The 21,813-nt window shown below is 34.4% G+C and overlaps 2 protein-coding genes, 1 long non-coding RNA gene and 3 pseudogenes across 7 annotated transcripts; 3 read left to right on the top strand and 3 right to left on the bottom strand.

Moving 5' to 3' along the window:
* The first annotated feature begins 75 nt into the window (after window positions 1-75).
* On the top strand, window positions 76-7,182 carry LOC104726611 (B3 domain-containing protein At5g60142-like; annotated as a pseudogene). Its single transcript, XR_015571496.1, has 6 exons — window positions 76-247; window positions 334-404; window positions 503-1,008; window positions 1,089-1,168; window positions 1,266-1,328; window positions 6,990-7,182. The product of XR_015571496.1 is annotated as a B3 domain-containing protein At5g60142-like (transcript).
* A 1,099-nt stretch (window positions 7,183-8,281) lies between these two features.
* On the top strand, window positions 8,282-9,686 carry LOC104726610 (B3 domain-containing protein At5g60130-like; annotated as a pseudogene). The gene is made up of 4 exons (XR_015571000.1): window positions 8,282-8,400; window positions 8,488-8,558; window positions 8,637-9,153; window positions 9,285-9,686. The product of XR_015571000.1 is annotated as a B3 domain-containing protein At5g60130-like (transcript).
* Window positions 9,687-9,777: 91 nt separating this feature from the next.
* LOC104726609 (uncharacterized) lies at window positions 9,778-10,249 on the bottom strand. The gene is made up of 2 exons (XR_758076.2): window positions 10,131-10,249; window positions 9,778-10,024 (listed from the first exon to the last, which is right to left on the bottom strand). It is a non-coding gene; the product is annotated as an uncharacterized LOC104726609 (long non-coding RNA).
* Window positions 10,250-10,424: 175 nt separating this feature from the next.
* LOC104726608 (B3 domain-containing protein At5g60130-like) lies at window positions 10,425-12,237 on the top strand. Its single transcript, XM_010445502.3, has 4 exons — window positions 10,425-10,809; window positions 10,900-10,970; window positions 11,086-11,715; window positions 11,834-12,237. The coding sequence occupies exons 1-4, from the start codon at window positions 10,800-10,802 to the stop codon at window positions 12,092-12,094; spliced, it is 972 nt and encodes a 323-aa protein (XP_010443804.2). The 5' UTR covers window positions 10,425-10,799; the 3' UTR covers window positions 12,095-12,237.
* Window positions 12,238-12,281: 44 nt separating this feature from the next.
* LOC104726607 (AP2-like ethylene-responsive transcription factor TOE2) lies at window positions 12,282-16,288 on the bottom strand. Of its 3 annotated transcripts, XM_087475602.1 has the most exons (11): window positions 15,930-16,280; window positions 15,360-15,829; window positions 15,225-15,250; window positions 15,092-15,122; window positions 14,898-14,985; window positions 14,665-14,813; window positions 14,201-14,289; window positions 13,936-14,060; window positions 13,628-13,741; window positions 12,906-13,240; window positions 12,282-12,537 (listed from the first exon to the last, which is right to left on the bottom strand). In XM_087475602.1, the coding sequence occupies exons 2-10, from the start codon at window positions 15,827-15,829 to the stop codon at window positions 12,932-12,934; spliced, it is 1,401 nt and encodes a 466-aa protein (XP_087331728.1). In that variant the 5' UTR covers window positions 15,930-16,280; the 3' UTR covers window positions 12,282-12,537; window positions 12,906-12,931. The 3 variants fall into 3 exon arrangements, 2 of the variants coding, with proteins under 2 accessions (XP_087331728.1, XP_010443802.2); XR_015572608.1 differs by having other exon boundaries at window positions 14,205-14,289; window positions 15,360-16,280; XM_010445500.2 differs by having other exon boundaries at window positions 15,360-16,288.
* A 4,095-nt stretch (window positions 16,289-20,383) lies between these two features.
* Window positions 20,384-21,578, bottom strand: LOC104729010 (pumilio homolog 18 pseudogene; annotated as a pseudogene).
* Window positions 21,579-21,813: the final 235 nt, after the last annotated feature.

Below are 21,813 nucleotides of genomic sequence, written 5' to 3'. Positions count from 1 at the left end.
CTTACTTTTGGTTATTTTTATAAACGGTACACTTTCTCCGAAGCTTTTTTTTTTTTTTTTTTTTTTTTTTTTTTTACCATTTGAGGCAATAAGCGTTCAGGACAGGACAGTCTCTCTGTTTTGGCTACAAAGGGTAAAATCTCTAAAGCAAATCTCTGTTTCTCTATGTTGATGAACTCATTTTCACCTTCAGTTCCATTAAAGAGTTAGGGTTTCAGAGACAAAGAGATGAGGACGATGAATAAAGGTCTCTCCTTTTGATCTTGATTCTATACAAATTAGTGAATTACACAATGTATCATATGTTCTGACTGGTTTCTTTCTATGGAACAGGCAATTGTGTGGATGGTCGTCTTCCAAAGTTCTTCAAAGTGTATTTACCTGATGAATCTGGAGATGATTTGGTAAAGACACACTTCTGTTCACTCTGTTTTTGGTTTGTCTTATATACGTTTTATTTGTAGATTCCTAGTTTTATTGAAACTTTTAGATCCTTTGTCAGGAATTACCCATCTCTTTCAACAGCTTTTTACCAAAGTCGCTGCCTAAAAGTGTAATGGTTAGAAGCATTTATGGAAACATATGGAAAATGGCGTTTAGGAAGTGTTGTGGTGATATTGAGAGATTTGTTATGGTTAATGGGTGGAAGAAGATTGTAAAGGAGGTAGGTTTGAAGGGTGGAGAGTTCTTGGAGTTTGATTTTGATGGCTCTTGGTGTTTCAATTTCTGTGTCTACGGCCGTGAAACGTGTAAAATGCTTAGAAGTTCAGTGCAAATCAAAGAGATCGAAGATGTATCGTTTGATGGTGAAGATGAAAAACATAGTGATGATATTACAGTTCTTGACAATGATGATGATGATGATGGTGTAAATGGTGATCAATACTATGGTGACGAAGATAAATCTACTGAAAGTATCATAGATATCATAGTTATTGATGATGATGATGATGATGATGATGAGAATGAAAAAAAGAAGAGGAGTTAAAACAGAGAGAAAAGAGAAAGGTATGATAGGAACTTTTTGTCTTGTGAAGTGAACTGAGCATCACTTGTCTTTTAATATTCTTGCGTATAAATTTTGATAGGTTCTTTTAGAGAAGATAACAGACAATATCTGGATAATTACATGAACCCTTTCTTTACAGTGAAGAAGAAGGATGCAAAGTGAAAATCTGGTAAGAAATGTAAAATCTCATGTGGTTTTTGCATCTCCATTATCCATCAATTTAAATCATGTACCAATTCTCTTTTATGTTGCTTTCTTTGTAATGCAGCGAATACCAACTAAGGTCATAACTACCAATGGCTTACATTTCCTTGAGTTCATCAATCTGTTTTGTCCACTCCAATGCTATTATACCGCTTCACGATCCAACTATTTCTATCAGTAATAATCCTTTAAAACATCTTCTGTTTACATTTGATTTGTAGGATTAACAATCTAGGCCAAAATATCTCTAATATCTTCGGTTTGGTAGTACAAAAATCAATCTGGTCTGCTTGTAGTTGAAAAACTACGTCAACACTTTGACTAATCACGTTATTATAATACAACTTTCTACGGTTTAGGAACAGCCTTTTGCCCTTTTTATTTTATTTTTCATGAATAAACTACGATTGTGTATGCATGTGTAAATTACTAAAAACCAAAATATGTGATATATTGTCGTATGTTTTTTTTCCCCACGCAACATTTTATATCAGAAAAACGGAGGAAGCATTTTAAAATGCACGTAATTTAAACTCATAAAATATGTTATGTCAAAAGAAAAAAAAAAATGTTCTATATATCATATTTTATCATCAATCATAAAAATCAATCTTTATTTATTATTAAGAGAAGATTTCGACACCAATTATCAAAATAAAAAAAAAAGTATATTATATTATTATCAAATGGAAAATTAATGAAAATGTATATTATTCAAAACACAATACAAGAAGAATTCCAAAAACCAAGGGCTTTGAACAACATTGGACTTGGCACTTGTTATTTTTGTCTCTATTTAGACAATCCCCAAGCACAACCAAACCAACAATCAAAACGGTTAAACGCATTTTCCATCTTGATTTAGTTCATGAAAGTTTTTAAAAGAAAAAAAAAAAAGATAGTAAAGGTTATTGGAATACTAGCTTTGACCTTGAGCTCTTTTCTTCGTCTTGGACTTTTTGTCGCTCTTTAGAAACACAAGTTTACCCTTTTTCTGTCTATACACACACACACACACATTTATACATTCATCAAGCCAATGAAGGAGTAAAGGAAGATACAATGGTGTCCATAAGGGCTTTTTGCTATCTTTTTATATTTTCCATACGTTTTGCAACTACATGCTATCTCCATTGCATATATACAGTGTAAGAGATTATGAGTGCTGGTTTACTTTAGTTTTATCTTCTGGTTTAGTTCTTTGTATAGTACATTTTGGTTAGTATATATAAACACTGTTTTTATAATGATCACTTTAACTTAGGAATTATCATTTTCGTCAAATTTGGAAGTCGCTCTAGATGTCTCTAGTTCTCATGGTTTTGAGTAAGTCATTTTTAATGGATACACTAATATTTTCTAAGAAAATAAAAATAAATGTGGAAGAGAGATGAGCAACACAAATCAATCCAAAGTTGTTAGGTTGAAACAACAATTAAACATGCATGGAAACAAAAGTCCAATATTTATGTCGAAGTCCTGCTGATGATGCCAACATTACTGTATTATTGTTTACAAAAAAACATTATTGCATTATTGTCGTAGTGAAATATGAATATAGGATTATTATGGATTTTGCCACTTCTCACTCCTATTATTTTAAAAATATGTCATTTTCTTCAAATATTCTAATGTGTAAAAATTATGTTTTACAATCTTGAAAAAATGGCAAATCTATGAGATTTTAGCCAAAATGACAAAATCTACAAATACCAAAAAAAAAATGGCTTTTTCATAATTGATTCTAGTGATTATAGCGAAAGGATATCTAGATTATTAAAAGACACAAACAAAGAATATTCTAAAATTAATAATAATAATAATAATAAATTATATTGAGATCCTGAAAAACTGCCTTAAAGTTATTACTGAAGAATCACAGTCTAACACATGCATCTCCTATGCTAAACACTATTCTATTTTAATGTAGTATTAACACTAAATTTTAGTTTTTCTCTAATCAGAACACCAAGTATCACACTTAAACTATTTCAAAACATGTAATATATTATTATATCTATTCATTTCATAATCAATAAAACTATTTCAAAACATATAATATATTATTATATCTATTCATTTCATCATTTTATATCTATTCATTTTATTATTTTTTATATTTGTTTGTTTCATTAATAAAATAAGTAAATAGTTTAGAGTTGTGAATAGTAGTATGGTATCACACTATAGTAGTGTGAATTTTAGAGTTCCATTGAAGAGATTTTAGTGATAAAACTACACTAAAATAATGTTTTGGAGTCCCATTAGAATTGGTCTAAACAAACATATTTTACATGATTAACTATCGTCGATATCATCAAAATGTGCAAGTTTAAATAATTTTGTGACGTATAGCTTTGTAAATTTTTTAAGTGTTTTGGTCTCCCCACTCATTATCTCAATTGAAGTTTGGATTGTAGATTGTTAATACAAGTTGAATATAAGAATATTTATGAAAAAGGTAAACATATTTTGTAAGAGAAATCAATTTAAGAGAGAAAAATAGTAATACATTATTTTGGTCATATAAGAGATGTGATTATTTACTAACAATCTACAGGCTGTATATGGGTGTTCTTTAGTTTTTTTTTTAAATTAAAAAGAAAAAACGTTTTTCTTTTTAATGGGAAAATTTTGTTCCAAATGCACCGGTTTGACGAAAAAAAAAAAAATGGACCTGACTCAATCACAACAAATAATAATAATAATAATTAATGATATGATGATATATGAATTTGATCATTATACTATAAGGAAGGTAGTAGTGGGTCTATTACATCGTAGTTGTAAATTTAATTTGGAGTAATATAAGTTTTTTTTGGTGAAGAAAAAAGATGTGCGTGTAAAGTAAAATAAGATTTCGTGGACGTACAAAAATCAAACATAAATTCTTCTTATCAATAGTTACTAATAATGGGAGAACAATATTAAGAGTTATTATTCTTATTATTCACAATTTGAGTCAGACCCAAAACCTTCTTATGTCTTGTCTTTCCTTTTGTCTTCTCTTCTCTCCTCAGTCCTCTTGTCCTTATGTAACTCATGGCGTCATCGGACAGCCGCTATGGTAGGAGCAACATATACACAAAAATAAAAAACTTGAGGAAAACTTGCGGAAATTTTGCGGAAAACGTGCGGAAAACTTGCGGATTGATTCAACCCTCACGTTTTATCTTCTTTAATGCTAAGAGATTCAAATTTTCTCTATATGAATCTCTTAGATTCATGGCTGTGTTGTTTCATCTTCTTCTCCAATGGTTTCTTCTCTCTTCTCCTCCTCTCCTCTGATCCCATCATTTTCACTTTCAACAACAACTTCTCCTCCTCACGTCTTTGTTACGACCCTTAAATCATCCACCCTCCCCAAAAACAAATTTCTCATACTTAAATCCTCCTCTTCACTACCCAAACATCACCAGTTTTATGTTCTTAAGGCCTCAAACATTTCTTCCAAAAATTTCTCAGATGCGTTTTGAAAAACGTCTATGTGGATCCACACAGACAATCCCTAAAAAGGGCGGATGTAGTAGTAAGAGAGGAGGGGGGAAGGGGGGTCAGCTGACCCCATTAATTTTTTTTCTTAATGTTTTTAGTTAGAAATAGTAAAATTCCCCCTCTAAATTTTATATTTTGACCTTATAAAATTTAGAATTTTCATTTGACCCTACAAATTTTGTATTTAGACCACATTTAGAACTAAATTTTCATTTTGATCTTCCAAAAGTTTGTATTTTACCCCATAAAAAAAGAAAATTTTCATTTTGTACTCCTAAATTTTGCATTTTCATCCTTTTAGAAAGAAAAACATTATTTTGACCTCCCTACAGTTTGATTTTGGTTCTGCCATTGATCCCTAACATTATCTTAATTGCAGCTGGCCTCTGAGACCTTCCTCTACATATTTCAGGAAGCTGCGTACGATTTTAACAAAAAGGAAAATTTGTTTGAAGTTGTATTGGAGAAGGAGACGTGCCAGATTAGATTAATATATCAAGAAAACAAAAACATATTTTGATCTAATAGTTGAGAAAAAGGAACTCCAAGTTGGATACATCTTCAAATCCACATTTGATCAAGGGCAGAGACTTCAAGCTCAAGGTGTAGGTTTTGGACTACCAAATCTCGCATCCCCTCTTCTATATTCTCCTACACTCTTATCATATATATACAAACAGTAACATTTTCTTCTCCCTTTTTTTAATACAAGGTCATATAAGCCATGTCAGAGGGAAATACACCAATGATGTGGCTTCTAAGAACATATTAGTTATGTGGTGACATATGATAAGGATACACGGTTTGATGTGGTGGTCTTTAGAGGTTTCTTTTTTACTTATATTAGAGGACAGTAAGTCACACAGATGGAGAACCACATGGCCGCAACAACATGTGATACGCCTTTCAATTTCTTGAGGAGGAGTTCAGACCATCTCATTAACCGTCTCTTGCATTCTTTTCACCCTTGATAAATAAATACTGTAGCAAAAAAGTTTTTTTTTTGTTCTGTTGTTTATATCTCTATGAAAGCAACGAACAACCTATATGTAGAATTACACATGCTATACTTGTCAGAAATTTTAGTGGCAGGAAATATCAAACTTTAGTCAATTTGGCCTATGGTAGAGATTGTGGTTTCAGCATAGTTTGGCTTTGACTTGTATATGATTGCTTATGAATCTATAGAAACGTTTTGTGGGTGTACTTAACTTCGTTGATCAATGTATCTCAATTTCTATTATAGACCAACATGAGTGACCATGGAGAGAAGACCTGCCCACTGTGTGCTGAAGAGATGGACCTGACTGATCAACAGTTGAAGCCTTGCAAATGCGGCTATCAGGTATTTCATCTACCTTCAGGTATACTGCTTAGTCTTGAAACTGAGTATTATAGTAGGGAGAACAGTCTTAAAACTGAGTTGTTCTTTTCGTTACCTCTTTTCAGATAAATGTTGAAATTTTTGTGTTTGGAGTTATGAATTGCATGTTTTTATTACAGGCATGCGTCAATCCTGATTGTCTCTATTTGCATGAGGTTGGTTCTCAAGAGGATAGCTTCACAAATATGAATTCATATCAACTTATACAAGTTAAAATTTGACCATCTAATATTTTATATTCCCTCTGGCATTCATGATTGTTCTGTTTCCTGGATCCGTTTTACTTCGTACGTAGTATATGTAAAATATGATGGTTGGTTTAGTATTTTTGGATGATTAGTTAAGTCTTATAGTAATTTTGAAGGAGTAGAGTTCAACAAATCACTGGAGAAACAAATATTCTGCAGCACCGTTCATGGAGCATACTACCTCCACCACTGGATGCTTATTGCAGTGACATTTCTTCTGCAAAACCAGTTGTAAAGGTTCCTTCAACTGTAAGTCCAGTTCAATCTCAACTTTCACTTGACATGACGTGTTATTTGGCTTGAGTCATGTGTTCACGGTTTTTATCTAATTTTTCATGTTCCATTTTGGATACAAATCATAGTGAAGAGGATCTTTCTTGTTGTTCTTGTCAATGTTGTTGGTGTCATAATGAGTTTTCTTCTGTATATGAAATTTATAGCGTCGTTCAGAGTGTCGAAAGAACAAAACACATACAAAAATATTTATATGTTTATACGGAATAGAAATAAAAAAAAGACCCAACAACTGTTCCAAAAGTACAAGAAGAACAAATGAGAAAAGCTTAGTGACCGGTTAGTTAATGCAGACTCAAAAAGTACAAGAGCACGGCTGAGTTTTGTAAACTCAAAAAAGTACAAGAACAAGAACAAAAATCTGATTGGTCCACTCGAGAAAAAGTTTGGTAAATTGAAGAGGAAAGTTGAGGGGTCAGACAATCAGGAGATTCGGTAGTATAATCAAAATGAACAAAGTGAAGTTTACTGATAAAGTGGTTTGTGAGTTCGAAAAGGAGATGGATGGTTTGGTTCGCGAAATCAAGGTCCATGTTATAAGAGGATGATCTCTTGATAAAGCTATATGCATTTATATGAGTAGAGTACTTATGTTGATGTTGTTTATACAAATCTATACTTCTAGATTTTGTTTGTGCGCCTGCAACATGAAGTGTCAATATCAAGTACGTTGTTCAGAAAATGTCGTCCTTTGTACCAGTGCAAGGTTGAATTAAATCTCAAAGACATTAGTAAAATAATGGGTTGAATTCATATGTTGTTACAAACTCACCAAGGAAGATTGGACAAAAGCTTTTACAAACCCTTCTCGATTATTGTTTGTGGCTCTTAGCTTACGACTATAGGCTAGATTGGCAAAGCGGAGAGGGGAGCAACAATGGTAAGCAACTGAAGCAGGGGCGGGGAGGAGGGAGCTGTGAGCGGGGGCTGGGAGTAAGACCTAAAATATATATTTATTTTTTTTATAAATAAAAATTCTTTGTTTTGAAACAAATTTATTTAGAACTAATTTTATTAAAAAATAAAATTATGAAAAATATCTACGAAAGCAAAAAAACAAATAACGAAAAATTAGCAATTTTATAAATTAAAATTAAATATATATTTTGAAAATATTAATTTTAAATTTGAATTAGGAAATATTGAAAGCATATTCCAATATATTGTTTCTTATTTGGACTCAAGTTAAATATTTTTTTACCAGAATATTTTGGTTTCAAAATTAATATATTTAAGTGATAATTGTTTAAAAATAATAGTCCAAACTCTCCCATATCCAGCGTGATAACCCTTAAGTTTTTAGAGCAGTTACCAGTTTTTCTTACAGATGTGAAAGGAGTAAAAAAAAATCTTGATTGGCGTTGACTCATACCGTTTCCCACATAACGCTCCTACAAACGCTTTGCCAATCTAGGCTTATATCGCCATTTAAGCAATATAGATTGACCCGAACTTTAGGCCCATTTCTTGTATTAGTGGGCCTTAGCGATACTTTAGTTCTCTTAACGAATTATTTTTGAATAAGAAGAGTACTACTATTAATGGTCTGTTTTCCATTTGAAGCACTAAGCATCGAAACAGAGAGAACACTCTGTTTTTGCAAGTTTTAGCTACAAATGGCCAAAACCTTTTAGATCAATCACATCTGAAAAAACTAAGATCTGGAGAAACTTTGTTCACCTTTTTATTTCCTACTAAAAAAATTAGGGTTTCAGAGAGAGAGAGAGTGTCTAAGAACAACAAGAAACTGACGACAATGAACCAAGGTTTTATCACCTCCTCTGTTCCTGATTCTTCCATCGTAATCTGTTCTTCTAGACATTGATGTTCTTACTTTTATTCTTTTGGAACAGGAACTTATTCGGATGGTTCTACTTCCAAGTTCTTTAAAGCTTACCTTCCTGGTGAATCCGGAGATGATCTGGTAATAAAACACACTTCTCTTAACTGTTTTTGCTTTTTTACGTATTCTGGTTGCTTGAAACTTGCAGAAACTTTTCAGGTACTACCCATTTCTTTCAACAGATATTTACAAAAATCTTTGCCTAAAACTGTAACTGTTAGAAGTGTTAGTGGGAATATTTGGAATATGGTGTTGAGGAAACGTGGTGGTGACTATGAGGCTGAGAGATTTGTTATGGTTAAACGGTTGGAAGAAGATTGTTAAGGACGAAGATCTGAAAGACGGAGATCTCTTGGCATTTGAGTTTGATGGCTCTCGTTGTTTCCATTTTTGTATCTATGAGCATGAGACAGAGTGTAAAAGGATTAAGAGAAGTTCAGATCAGAACGAGGAGATCAACATGGATTCTGATGGTGAAGAAGAAACTTGGGCTAGCAATGATGTTACCGTTCTACATGATGATGATGATTCTGAAGATCCTGATTATCATGATGCTGCTGTTGAGGATTCTGATGATGATACTGCTGAGGATGAGGATGGTGAGCATGAGGATGAGAATGATGGTAAGAACCCCCAGTTTACTGTGACACTCAATCCAAAGAGGCAAAGCCAGCTGGTAAGCAAAAAAACTGAATGTTAAAGATATTTCAACACTTCCATTTAAACATCTTTAGGGTTGTTTTATGTGAATGCATCAATTATACGGATAATTTCGCTATGTTATATGATGTTTCTTTCTTGATGCAGCACATACCGGCTCATGTCATAAAGGACTATGATTTAACCTTCCCGGAGCGTATAACAGTCGTGGACAAATTGGGATCATTGGAGAAAGAAATCAAGATTCAGGTGAATGGCTGCGTCTTTGTCAAGGGATTTGGAAGTGTTTTCAGAAGGAACAAAATGAGGACGACTGATAAAATGATATGCGAGGTTAAGAAGACTGGGACTAATCTGGTTCACACCATCAAGGTCAACATTATCAGCGGATGATTTCTTCACTAAGCTTTTATGCGTCTTATGTGTCATAGCTGTGAGTTGGTTTTATTGTGTTAGCAATGCTAAATCGCTATCTATGGATTTGGTTTATAACTAAGGATTTGGTCGTTAGAGATGTTTTAAAGTTAAAATAAGATACTTTCCTATAAAGAGGTTCCTGAATCTCATCAAATCTCTCTGTTTTCTCCTGCAACAATGTCTTTAAAGCATATCATGTTGTCTTGCTGTCTGCAACAACTAGGGTCCGAAACAGTCTTTTCATACAAATAGCACTTACATTGTTCGGTGGAGTAAATCAAATGACATTAAAGTATAGTGACAATGGGTTTGGATTTGTATCTTGTTGTTGGCACAACTTCTGGTTACAAACTTACAAATCAAAATAAGAAAAGAGAACCAAACACTAGCAATATGTCGCAATAGATCATCATATTGGACTTCAACAATAAGGGTCCAAGTTATGTCCAACTACAGGGCTGTTTAGGGACCTGCAAGTTCATGTAAAGAGAATGTTATTAACTCCTAGTGTTATATGATCTTTAAGAAAAGGGTCGACAGAGAAGCAGAAGACACGAGGAGAATAATGCTACAAACCTCAGCCGTCTTCTATTCACTAAACATTTCTTCTTCTGCTTACAAGTTTATCCATTAAAAATCATGAGGTCGTGCTGAAATATGAGGCAAATACTACCACAAACTCTGGGAGTTTTCCATCAAAATCTTGATCTGGCCGGACTAAACAACTGAAGTTACTATTATACCCCATCGCGACTCGTCTCTGTCACTCTGTGACACAGGACAATACTGTCATATTAAAACTCTATCTAGAATGGATCAAAATTTAAGCCCATTTGTTTTCGTGGGCCTTAGCGAATGCTTTTGTTCTCTAACGAATCTTCTTTCAACAAACGACGTCGTTCGGATAGTGGTTTTTCCATTTGAAGCAAGAAGTAGAAACAGAGAGAAAACCTCTGTTTTCCAAGTTTTTGCTACAAAAGTCTAAAAGCCACTCAAGAAACATTGCGATCTGAGAAAACTGGGGGTTTGAAACAACTTTACTCACCTTCCTATTCCATCAGGAACTAGGATTTTCAAATCGCAGCTCTACATCGAAGTAAAAGTAGTTTGTACCAGTCCTTGGAGTTTTACATTTTCCATTTGAAGCAACAAGCGTTCAAGTCTCCATTTTTGCTACAAAAGGAAAAATATCTAAATCAAAATATAAGATCCAGGGAGCGAGACAAGTAGCACAAAGAAGTGAAGATGAACAAAGGTTTCTGCTTTGGACTTTTTTTTTTTGTTCTTGATTCTACAATTACACAATGTATATCCTCTGTTCTCATTTTTTTTTGCTTTATAATAGGAAACTCTTCGGATGATTGTCTTCCAAAGTTCTTCAAAGTGTACTTACCTGATGAATCCGGCGATGATCTCGTAAGAAAAAACACTCTTCTCTTCACTCTGTTTTTGTCTTTTTTTTTGGTTTTGGTTTCTGAGATGTTCAAATGTAGATTTCTATTTTGGTTGAGACTTTCACATATGTTTGCAGAAAATACCCATTTCTTTCACCAGCTTTGTACCAAAGCCTTTTCCTAAAACTGTAACGGTTAGAAGCATTTCTGGGAGCTCTTGGGAATTGGCGTTTAGGAAATGTAGTGGTGATGTTGAGAGCTTTGTTTTGGTTAATGGGTGGAAGAGAATTGCTAAAGATGAATATCTCAAGGGTGGAGACTTCTTGGAGTTTGAGTTTGACGGCTTTCGGCACTTCAACTTCTGTATCTACGAGCGTGAGACCATGTGTAAAAGGGTAAGAAGTTGTTCAGAGCAAAGCCAGGAAGTCAAAGTTGAATCTGAGAGTGAAGAAGAAACTCGAGCTACTGATGACGTTTTAGCTCCTGATGAAGAGGATGAAGAGGATGATGATGATGATGATGATGATGATGATGAGGATGATTCTGATTATGATAGTGATGCTGCTCTTGAGGAAGAAGATAATGATGGTGATAAGTCTGATGACTATGTTGTTGATGATGCTGTTAGTGAGGATGGTGATGATGATGATGATGTTGAGGATGTTAATCTTGGTGATGATGCTGCTGGCGATGATCGCCATCTTCTGGATGATCCCGAGAATCCATCTTTTACTCTGAGACTGAATCCGAAGAAGCAAAGCCAATTGGTAAAGATTTGAATGTTAAAAGAGCTTTCCATTTATGAGTTTTTTATGTGAACGCTAATACAAATATAACAATCAGTTTATGCTTTGTTTTTTTTTTGATGTTTCTTTCATAATGCAGCTCATCCCAGCTCAAGTCATAAAAGACTATGGCTTGCATTTCCCTGAGAGTATCACTATCGTTGATCCACTAGCGAAAAAATTCGGGACATTGGAGAAGCAGATCAAGATTCAGACGAATGGCAGTGTGTTTGTCAAGGGGTTTGGCAGTATCATCAGAAGAAATAATGTGAAGACAACGGATAAGGTGATATGCGAGATCATGAAGACGGGTGATAGTAACCTGGTTCAAACAATGAAGATCCACATTCTTAGTGAATGATCCGTCATGGATCTCTTTAGTTATTTGTTTCAGTGGGTTTTTAAGTTAAACCAAGACTACGGTGGTTTATTAAATTCATGTAAAAGAGTCTCTCTATTTTCTGAATCCAGTCAGATCTATATAATGTCTTGTGTTGTTGACTATACAAATCTATCTATTCTTGTTTTGTGTGGCTGCCTGCAACAACTAGTGAAAAAGTCTCCCAGTAGCTTCATACAAATAGAATGCATTGTACTTACATTGTATGGATTCATCTTAGAGATATTATAGTAAAATTACAAATGGGATAGGGTTTCTGTTTTGGTATTAGCCCTCAGTATATGTTACAAATTACAAGCAGAAAGATTACCACACAGTGACAATAGATTTTAGGAGAAATCGTCGTATTGGCTGGCCTTCCACGGTTGGGTCCAAGTTATTCCAACTTCAGGGTTGTCTAGAACCTGCACGTTCACGTATGAAGAGTGTTATTACAAGTAGTTTTTATAGGACCGTAAGAAAACTATTGCCCTATATATGTGTTTGGGATTGACAAAGAAGCTGCAAACAGGAGGAGGGTAATGCTACAAAACTTGGAAACTCTGCCTTAGTCTTCTATTCACTAAGCATTTCTCATACTTTTTGCATGTTTCCATCAAGGTTCATACTAGTACTATCATGTCAAACTCTAAACTCTAGGGGTCTTCCATCAAAATTGGGTTCTTTTCATGTGGATAGTAAGAGTAACATAATGAACATGAGGATGAAACTGCAGCTTCTGTGCTGAGTCAAAAAGATGAGTTGAACGTTGTTGTTTCTCAGAAAGTCTAACCTTAATTAGACGGAGGGGGGAGGAAGCTATGGTGGTGGTTGTGAGCGGTTCATGAGATTGTGGTGGTGGTTCTGAGATGTGTAGTCAGATGGGTGGACGACATAGAGACCGGGCTGATTCAGATTGAAAAAGGGCTGAGAAGGATGAGGTGTAGCTGGCGATGAAGGCGGGCGTGTATCTGAGAGTGAGAATCCTGATGATGCTGCATTTGAGAACAGTGGCGGTGCTGTAGCTGCTACAGCGGTCCCACCACTGGACTGATCATGCCCTTGCCATGTCCTGGCTGGAAAGCTTTGATGAGAACGTAACATTGGACCTTTCTCTGGCGTTCTTTCCTGGAGACAAGAGCTGAATTTTTAGCACAGAAGATTATTCACTGAAATCTTCACGTTTTCCAGTTTAATGATGCAGATATTACAACACAGAAATAGCAAGCAACAACATAGAACTGTTTTTAAAGGATATCACTAAGTCGAGCTCAAGTATTTAACTGATCAAACATCACAACAGTAACCAGGTTCTGAACATCTATCTAACTGAACTCACTTATCACAAAAATTACTCAGGTCAAGTAAAGTTTGAAAATATTTAAAATTGTCTTTCTATTTCTCCTGATGTACTAGTTCTGGACAGAAGGTACAGAAGATTGTGAAAGTTATAAATGTATGGCAGTAGCAATCAGTTGGATATAAAGAGATGTGAGTTATGGTATTTATATTTACCATGGTCGAAAAGAACGCAGAAGGAAGGGAATGCCGATTACTAAGGTGATCTGAACCCCTCTTCAAGAAATTGAAAGGCGTATCACATGACGCTGTAGCCATGTGGTTCTCCATCTGTGAATATAAATCAAATGGAAGGGTCAGAAATTCATGAATCAAGGAAGAACCACGAGGGCTCGAGCAAGTTAATCCGGAAAATATAGCTTTGAGTTCCAGATTGCAATGACAGATCGACAAAGAAACATTTGATTAATGGTTGCAGCCAAACGCATATGAAAGTAAAGTAAATCATATTTGGAAAATCGCACCTTGGTGTTCCTTCCACATACTATACTGTTAGGGACATGGTGAAGCCGCTGGGCTCTATCTTTTTGCTTTGGACTATCTCCCAGTGAAAGAGAGATTCCCAAGTTGAGGTCAAGCTTAACATTAGCTGAATAGTGAATTCAGAAAACAAAATAGTAAGTTCGTAGTAGCTTTTCACATATTGAGCAGAGAAATCAAAGATGGTAGCAAAAGTTGCATAGCATTGACCAGTTTAATAAACAATGAACCGAGCATCAATAACATTACCTGCCTCGGGAATCATCCGTGATGCATGAGGCTCAATTAAGGAACCAGCTTGCCTTCCATTCCATTGCATGGCTGCCTTATCACAACCCCTAATTCCATAAGAATCTAAGCCATTAGTCTTGCAAATTATCCTAATAGCTAAAAGAATTTAGGATAAAAGAGTTCATCATACTGTAATTTACAATCACCAACAGCTGCAGCTTATACTCAGATGACAAACATCCCAAGACAGATATAAAAGTCTCATAGCCATCAGAATCTCTAGATATAACCCATAATTACAAATGGGGTTCTCCTCCTAATGGTTCTAACAGAAACATTTTCACATCAACGAAAAATAACCAAAAGCTTCTATCTGATCTCACTCTTTTTCTAGCAATGACTGACAACTACATTTAGACAATAACACAAAGAACACTGCATGTGTAAAAGCCCAAAATTAGATACAGGGAAAAGTTTATTACATGTTTCCATGAAACTGCTCCATTTGAGCTCCTCCCCAGCCGCCAATCTTTTGCAAAGCAACTCCTTGATATCTTGAATTATTCCTTGAGAAACCAGAGCTCTGTCGCCGAAGTACTTGCACAACTTCCTCTTTAGAAAGATTCGCCATCTGTAAAGTTCGAAAACAAGATCAGAACAAATCACCAGCATTCTTGTCTTCTTCATTATATATTCAATATCCGTAATCAAAAACCTGCTTGAGATCCTCTTCATAATCGCTGATAACGAAATTGATATCAGCCTCCAGACCCCTGAACTTGACAGCAGCTCGATCATAAGCCCTACAAGAACCAATGTTGAACTATGAAACAACAGTATCATAACCAAAAAAACAGTTGAGTGATCAATTAGGTCATATAAAACAACATAACTTTCAAAAGGCATTACCTAGCAGCAGCATGGGCAGTATCAAATCCACCTATTGAATTCAAAAAGTTAAAAGCTTTTATTAGAGAGCTAAGAACACAACATCAAAAAAAACAGCTCACAGTGGTAAAACCAATAGAATCCAATCCAATACCTAAATAAACTTGTTTGCCGCAATCCCTGCAACCAGTAAAATTGATTAAAATTTTAATACAAAATCTACAAAGCCCAGAACTTGGGAGCTAAAAGATAAACCCAGTTAAGACTCATCTAAGTAAAAAAAAATTACCAAATATGCGATTCCCATCTCCCGGTCCTCCGGTAGAAAGTGACACCTCTATACTGCGAACTCTTAGACCTAGGACCTCTCCTGCTTTTCTTAACCGGCTGTGACGGCGGCTGCATCACCCGTACAGCATCACCACCACCACCACCACCGCTTCCGCTGCCAATAAAGTCTCCGCCTTGATTCCCTCTCTGGAATGATATATCAACGGTGTTTCTAGAACTTTGTGCGCTCGAATCCATAAAACTAATACCATCTTTAGGAACAGGAAAAAACTCCTTAGTCATCATCACGGCACTTCTCTCATCATCATCATCATCACCATCATCTTCTTCTTCACCTCCTCCTCGTTTGAGTATTTCAAATTGAAACTTGACGGTTCTAGTGGAACAAAGCTCATCTTCACCATCGATACAGCTAGATGATGCCTCAGCATTAACAACAGAAGAGTTCGACGTCACCGATTCATCCATCTGATTATTCAAAGAAACCCCTTTAACAGTATCCGAATCGAAGCCGAGATTGAGATCCAGCATGAACAAAAAAAAAAAAAAAAAAAAACTAAAACCCGACCTCAGAAAAAGTCAACGATCGGTCAATTGATTTTAGAAGAAATATCACATTTTCATCTGAGACAAAGAGTTGGGAGATTTTCAGATTCTGTTGGAGAAGGGAATAATAATAATCTCTCTCTCTCTCTCTCTCACAGATGTAGCTCGATCACTATGGAGACAAAAAAAACTAGATTCAAGAAACATACATGGCTAATTTGTTCTATGGGGGACTTGAAGAGACAAAATAATACTAATATACAGCTTTCGCCGGACGAAAGAGATTATCGTCGGCGAAGGAAGAGGAAGAACAAAAAAAAAAAAGAGAAACGGGGAATGATGATGGGACGTAAGCCTGTGGGTTAGTGGCAACAAAGGAACATTAATCTCTTTTTTATTATTATTCCTTCTTTCTCGGCAATTGGACACCGGTTCTGCCTGTATCCGGTTTAAAAAGTTAAAACGTGCTACTTGTTTTGTTTTTATTAGCAAAGTAAAAAAAAAAAACATATTTGGGAAAATGATATATTTTTCAAACATAATTAGGAAATACATACATTTACTATTTATAATTGGGAAAAAATACATTCACTACTGTTTAGCTATTTCCACGTCTATTTTTGCCATTAAGGATTCTACTTAATTACATCATATGCCATTGTTTCCCATTTTTTTTTTTTTTTTTTCAAATAATTGTTAATATAATTATTTTTTAGAAAACTTTTTAAATACAAAAAATCTATGTTTTTTCTTTACAATTTAGTATGAATTTAAATTAATAATTTTTAAATAAATTATATAAATATTTTGTATTCGTACACATTTTTAAGTGTACAGATATCTATACATTAATAATGTGTACAGATGTAATTTTTACAAAACCATTGGGATACAGACATCTGAAAACCTAAGAATTAAACAAATTACAAATTTTAGATCCGTACACCTAATTAAATGTACAGATGTTTGTACACACTATTATGTGTACAGATGAAATTTGTTTAATTCTTAGGGTTTCAAATGTCTGCTTGTACTGCAATGTTTTTATACAAATTACATCTGTAAAGTTAATAATGTGTACAAACATCTGTACACATAATAATGTGTATAGACATCTGTACACATACTAAGGTGTACGGATAAAAAAATTTATATAATATATTTAAAAATTATTAAATAAAATTCAATGTATTTTTTGTGTCTAAGAAGTTTTCTAAAAATAGATTATATTAACAATTATTTGAATAATTATGATTGGATGAAAAAAAGTTTTATTTATTACCCACACACATACTCATTTTTGTAATTTTCTCACCAAACCTATGCCCCACCATTTCTCCATATCTCACAAACTCTCTATTACATAACATCCTATTTTTTCAATTTTAAATAGTGAATGTATTAGTTTCCAGTTTCCAAAATGTACTAATTTGCTAACAAACCCTTAAAAAATTATGAAATTTTACTGTTATTACTTTTTAAGCATTGCAGTCTAAAACAGTATAGCTTTTGGTGATTTTTTTTTACTGAACAAGGATAAGTTATTAAATAGTAATAAACTACACTAGATATGCATATGCTAGAGAGCCTATGGACATTAAACAATACGGTGCAGTTGTTAAGAATGTGTTAATTATTATTATTATTATTTTTTTTTTGAATGTGTTAATTAGTCTTAAGTTAATTTACACCAGTTTGAACTTTGAAGTGTGTTTTATTATCTACTCCCTCTGTCTCACATAGTTTGATGTTTAGTATATTTCACTCATATTAAGGCATAAGAAATATAATAAATTCATTATTTACTTTTTCTTTCAATTGGGTAAAGAGGTAAGTTTTCTTCTCTCTCACCTTTCTTATTTCTCATACTTTTCCACTTTTTACTCAAATAAATAATTAAAAAAGGAAAATTTATATTAAAAAATTGTAAACATCAATCGTTTAGGAACAAAAAAAAATTCCTTAAAACATCAAACTATCAAGGACAGAGGGAGTATAACCATTTCGTAAACAGATCATCAAAGGTTTCACTTTTTATTTTTAAACAAGCTGAACTTAAGTGAAATAGTAGTAAATTTAAAAAAAAAAAAAAAAAAAAACAGAATTTGTTAGACATAGAATGAATTAAACGAATTCGTTGTTAAATTATATGTCGTGTTAATCTAGAAACAAATAAGAAAGTAAGATCGGAGAGAAAGAAAGAGAAAATGCATCTAAGACCTATTTACAACTTTGAAGACACATAAAACCAAAAACCACTTAGAAGACACATATTCATAACTTTGAAGACAATGCATTTGTTTCCATTTATAGGCGGGTCCTATAGTTTATAGATACGTCCTACTCACAAGAAAGAAGAGAAAAATCTATAAAGAGTGAAATAGAATATTATGATGGCTTTATTAGTTGGATAACAAGTTTCCAACTAATGTAAGTGTCACACGTAAAAAAAAAAAGTGAAAATAAGCAAAAAATTAAATGCATAAATAAACAGAAATTATATCATCTAAAAAGTAGTGGTTATTGTAAAACGAGTGTGAAAATAGTTTAAGATGATAGAAAAGCAAATTTCACTTACATCATTGACGAAAGTTCGTATCATCAAATGATCAATGTATCATGATATATTCTTTATGTTGGCATGTTGCATTCATCGGAGTTCGAACTCAGGGTTACTGGCCAAAAAAGAAAAAAAAATGGCTTAAAAAATATCTTCTAGTTGTGTCCATCCATACGAATCTCTTTTTTTTTTCATTTGTAAATTGTTTATGTAATGGGGTAGGTCAAATGATAAATTTGCGACTTGTTTTAGCCGGTTGCCGAAAAATTGGAGTGTCAGAAAAATCTCGAAGATCATGAATATTAACGAGTAGCAGAGAGCCACGTGTACAACAGAGATTGAACCCCAGCCATTCAACTACTCTTTCTCTAAGGTCAAAATCTTCCTCATCTGTCTATCTGATCTGACGGTCCATATCCGTTCTTAGTTCTTACCTTCCTGAAATTTAGGGAATTCATTTTTTCCATTTTTCATTTTCATTCTACTTTTTTAAAGATTTGCCATTTTACCAAGTACAACCTTTGACGAAAACTGTTAATGTGAAACTGGGTTGTGGTACTGGAGTCACCATACTTGCAAGAGAAAATAAATCGTCTATAAAAAATAGAAAAAACGGTATGACGGTACATTAAACCAGAGAAAACGAAATTTTCAAAAGAAAACCAGAGAAAAAAAAAACAAATTTAGTCTTTATCTAGAATTTTAAAAATGTCACTGTTATTATATTTTTTTCTTTTTTGTTGTTGTCATTTTCTCTAATAAATACTATCAATCATTTCTTTGTAAAAACATAAATATATTAAACATACACTATAGACGTGGACGCCTCATGTCCTATCTTCTTTTGATGGATGTATAATATTATTTTCTCTTCTTCTTTTTTCTATTTTTTTGGGGAAAACCTCTACATACCTAATTTATCACACTTCGGTTAAAGGCTTTTTGTTCAAGATTTGTCTATTTAGAATTTAGTAACATTCCCTAGAACACAGATTCACTAGCATTGTGCCATTGTGGTTTGGAAGCTTTTCCACTCAGTGTTTTCTTACCTTCAGACTTGAGTTATAGGATTATATCATTATAAAACCCGGTTGTTGCTATGATATACTATTTTCTTTTAGTAATGAAAACTTCTTTAAATTTAAGTTGAATAAAAACAAATCACAGATAATATATTTAAATTATCAATAGTTGTCCACAAAGTCCATGATCATATGAGTTTATTATTCAGAAAATGAATATTGTTTCTGGTACGATGTGACACTGCAATTTCAAGTTGGCCATCTTTTTCGTGCGGTTTTTCAATTATGCTGATTTTAATACAAAGTACTTTAGTACTGTATATTTTTATTAATATTTTAAAGTAAGGGTAATTTAAACAGAGAGTAATTATGTGTTTTCGTTTACAAAAAAAAAGCCAATAAACCGTCCTGCAACAATCAGTAACTAATTGCCGATAAAGCTTGCAGCCGAGTACACGTACATATTCCTGTGAGAATCTCCAACGAATGACCCAAGTTTGTGTTTACTTACCGACGTTACCGTCATTACTTGTAGATAACTAACGTAAGTTTTCATCTCCTAATTTGGTTTGTTTTAGCTTCCCCAAACTTTCGGAATTAACAATTCACAAGAAGAGACGTAATAGCCATTTAATTTGCGTTTTTTCAAATTGTTATTAAAACTCAACCTTGCTTATCAGAAAACCTTAATTAAACACCAAAACTCCAAAACCATTTCTTACAAGAATTATGTAACTACCTTAAATAGCTTCCCCAAACTTTCGGAATTAACAATTCACAAGACGAGACGTAATAGCCACTTAATTTGCGTTTTTTCAAATTGTTATAAAAACTCAACCTTGCTTATCAGAAAACCTTAATTAAACACCAAAACTCCAAAACCATTTCTTACAAGAATTATGTAACTACCTTAAACACCCGAACAGTTTATGTGTTGTAACTATCTTCAGACGTAAACACCGAGATACTAATACTAAAGTCAGTAACGAAGCTTAAGCGATTCCAAGATGTTTGCAATGTTGCTTCCGTGAGATCTACGCAAGAGATGGATAAAAGGCATGAGCTTCTGCACCAAACACCAAAACAGATCAATCCTAGACATCTTCGTCGATTTCAGTGCGTTGCACACCACGAAATTCCCATACTCATTCCTCGCCAGCCTCATCAACCTGTCTCCATCGCACTCCAAAAGCTCCACAACCACCACTACCATCGACTCATGATCCACCTCCAGAAGCTTCTCCACGATGTAGCTTCCATACTTCTTAAACGAGAGGTCAATGCAATGGCCACAGAGACTAACCGCGATGTTGTGCATGGTACGCAAGTCTTTCAATGCAAGCACACGTTGGACCACAAAGTTCCCTGAAGCGTCGTTGCTTAGGCAGAGAGCGTTGTATGCGACCAAGTCTAGTATCTGATCTCTGTAGTAAGGATCATCGGCATCGGTTATGATATCGTTGAGGGCGATGCAGCCGTGTTGGTCACGCGCTAGGTCGAGAGCGTAGTAGAGAACCTTCTCGTACATTGCCTTCTTCATGTCCTCATCAAAAACGACCATGGCTCGTATCGTCACGTAGGATGCGTATTTGTCGGTCGTGATGTGGAGGAAGCGGCGCAAGATAGCGGCGCAGAAGAGCGCGTCAGCGTCATCTGATTTGCCGAGGAGCTTCTGCACGCGTCTCGAGCCGTGCTTGTTTGTGACGATCGCCATGAAGTAGTCGGAGTCTGACGTCAGCGAAGAAGCCATCCTATGAAGCTCTGTTTTGTCTAACGTTGCGATCATCTCTTTAAAGGAGGACATACCGTCGCAGCAAGTCATTAGGTTGAACATCGCTGCGTGCAAGTGAGTGGCGGAGGCGCGTGGGGCGAACCCCGGAGGAGGAACGGAACCGGAGATTCCATTAGGGTATGGTAAAGCATCGAACAAGGTCGACATTGAAAAGGTATCACCAGCGACTGCCATTGATGATCTACAGAAAAGGTTTCCTTTAATAAATTTGTTGTGTGGTTTTTGAGAATGAGAGAATTGTGAATGATGAGATTGTTGGATCTGTGGTGATATGCTAAATAGTATTTATAGATGAAGTTTTAGGGTCTTTTGTTAGTTTTCCTTTTCCTAGTTACAACACAAGTCGGATTTACATTATTCCTTTTCCTTTTGGTAACTTTATGATTTTACTACTTGTATTTGGAAAATAAAATGGAAACAAGTAGAGAATTTCGTACAATCTACAACGTTCTACGAAGAAGTTGAATTACAATTTAGCCACAAAAATCAAATTAACTTGGTTTCTTTTCAAAAAAGGAAAAATAGCAACTAA

Source organism: Camelina sativa, chromosome 11, assembly GCF_030686135.1.
Source record: "Camelina sativa cultivar CO46 ecotype springtype chromosome 11, ASM3068613v1".
NCBI classification, from domain to species: Eukaryota; Viridiplantae; Streptophyta; class Magnoliopsida; order Brassicales; family Brassicaceae; genus Camelina; species Camelina sativa.
This window is presented reverse-complemented; position numbering and strand designations above follow the sequence as displayed.

Coding starts and splice junctions, on each gene's coding strand:
- LOC104726608 (XM_010445502.3), top strand. Junction 10,971..11,085: donor ATGAATCCGGCGATGATCTC/GTAAGAAAAAAC, acceptor ATATGTTTGCAG/AAAATACCCATTTCTTTCAC. Junction 11,716..11,833: donor CGAAGAAGCAAAGCCAATTG/GTAAAGATTTGA, acceptor TTCATAATGCAG/CTCATCCCAGCTCAAGTCAT.
- LOC104726607 (XM_010445500.2), bottom strand. CDS start 15,892: ATGCTGGATCTCAATCTCGGCTTCGATTCGGATACTGTTAAAGGGGTT. Junction 15,123..15,224: donor CGGCAAACAAGTTTATTTAG/GTATTGGATTGG, acceptor TGAATTCAATAG/GTGGATTTGATACTGCCCAT. Junction 13,241..13,627: donor CTGCGTTCTTTTCGACCATG/GTAAATATAAAT, acceptor TCTTGTCTCCAG/GAAAGAACGCCAGAGAAAGG.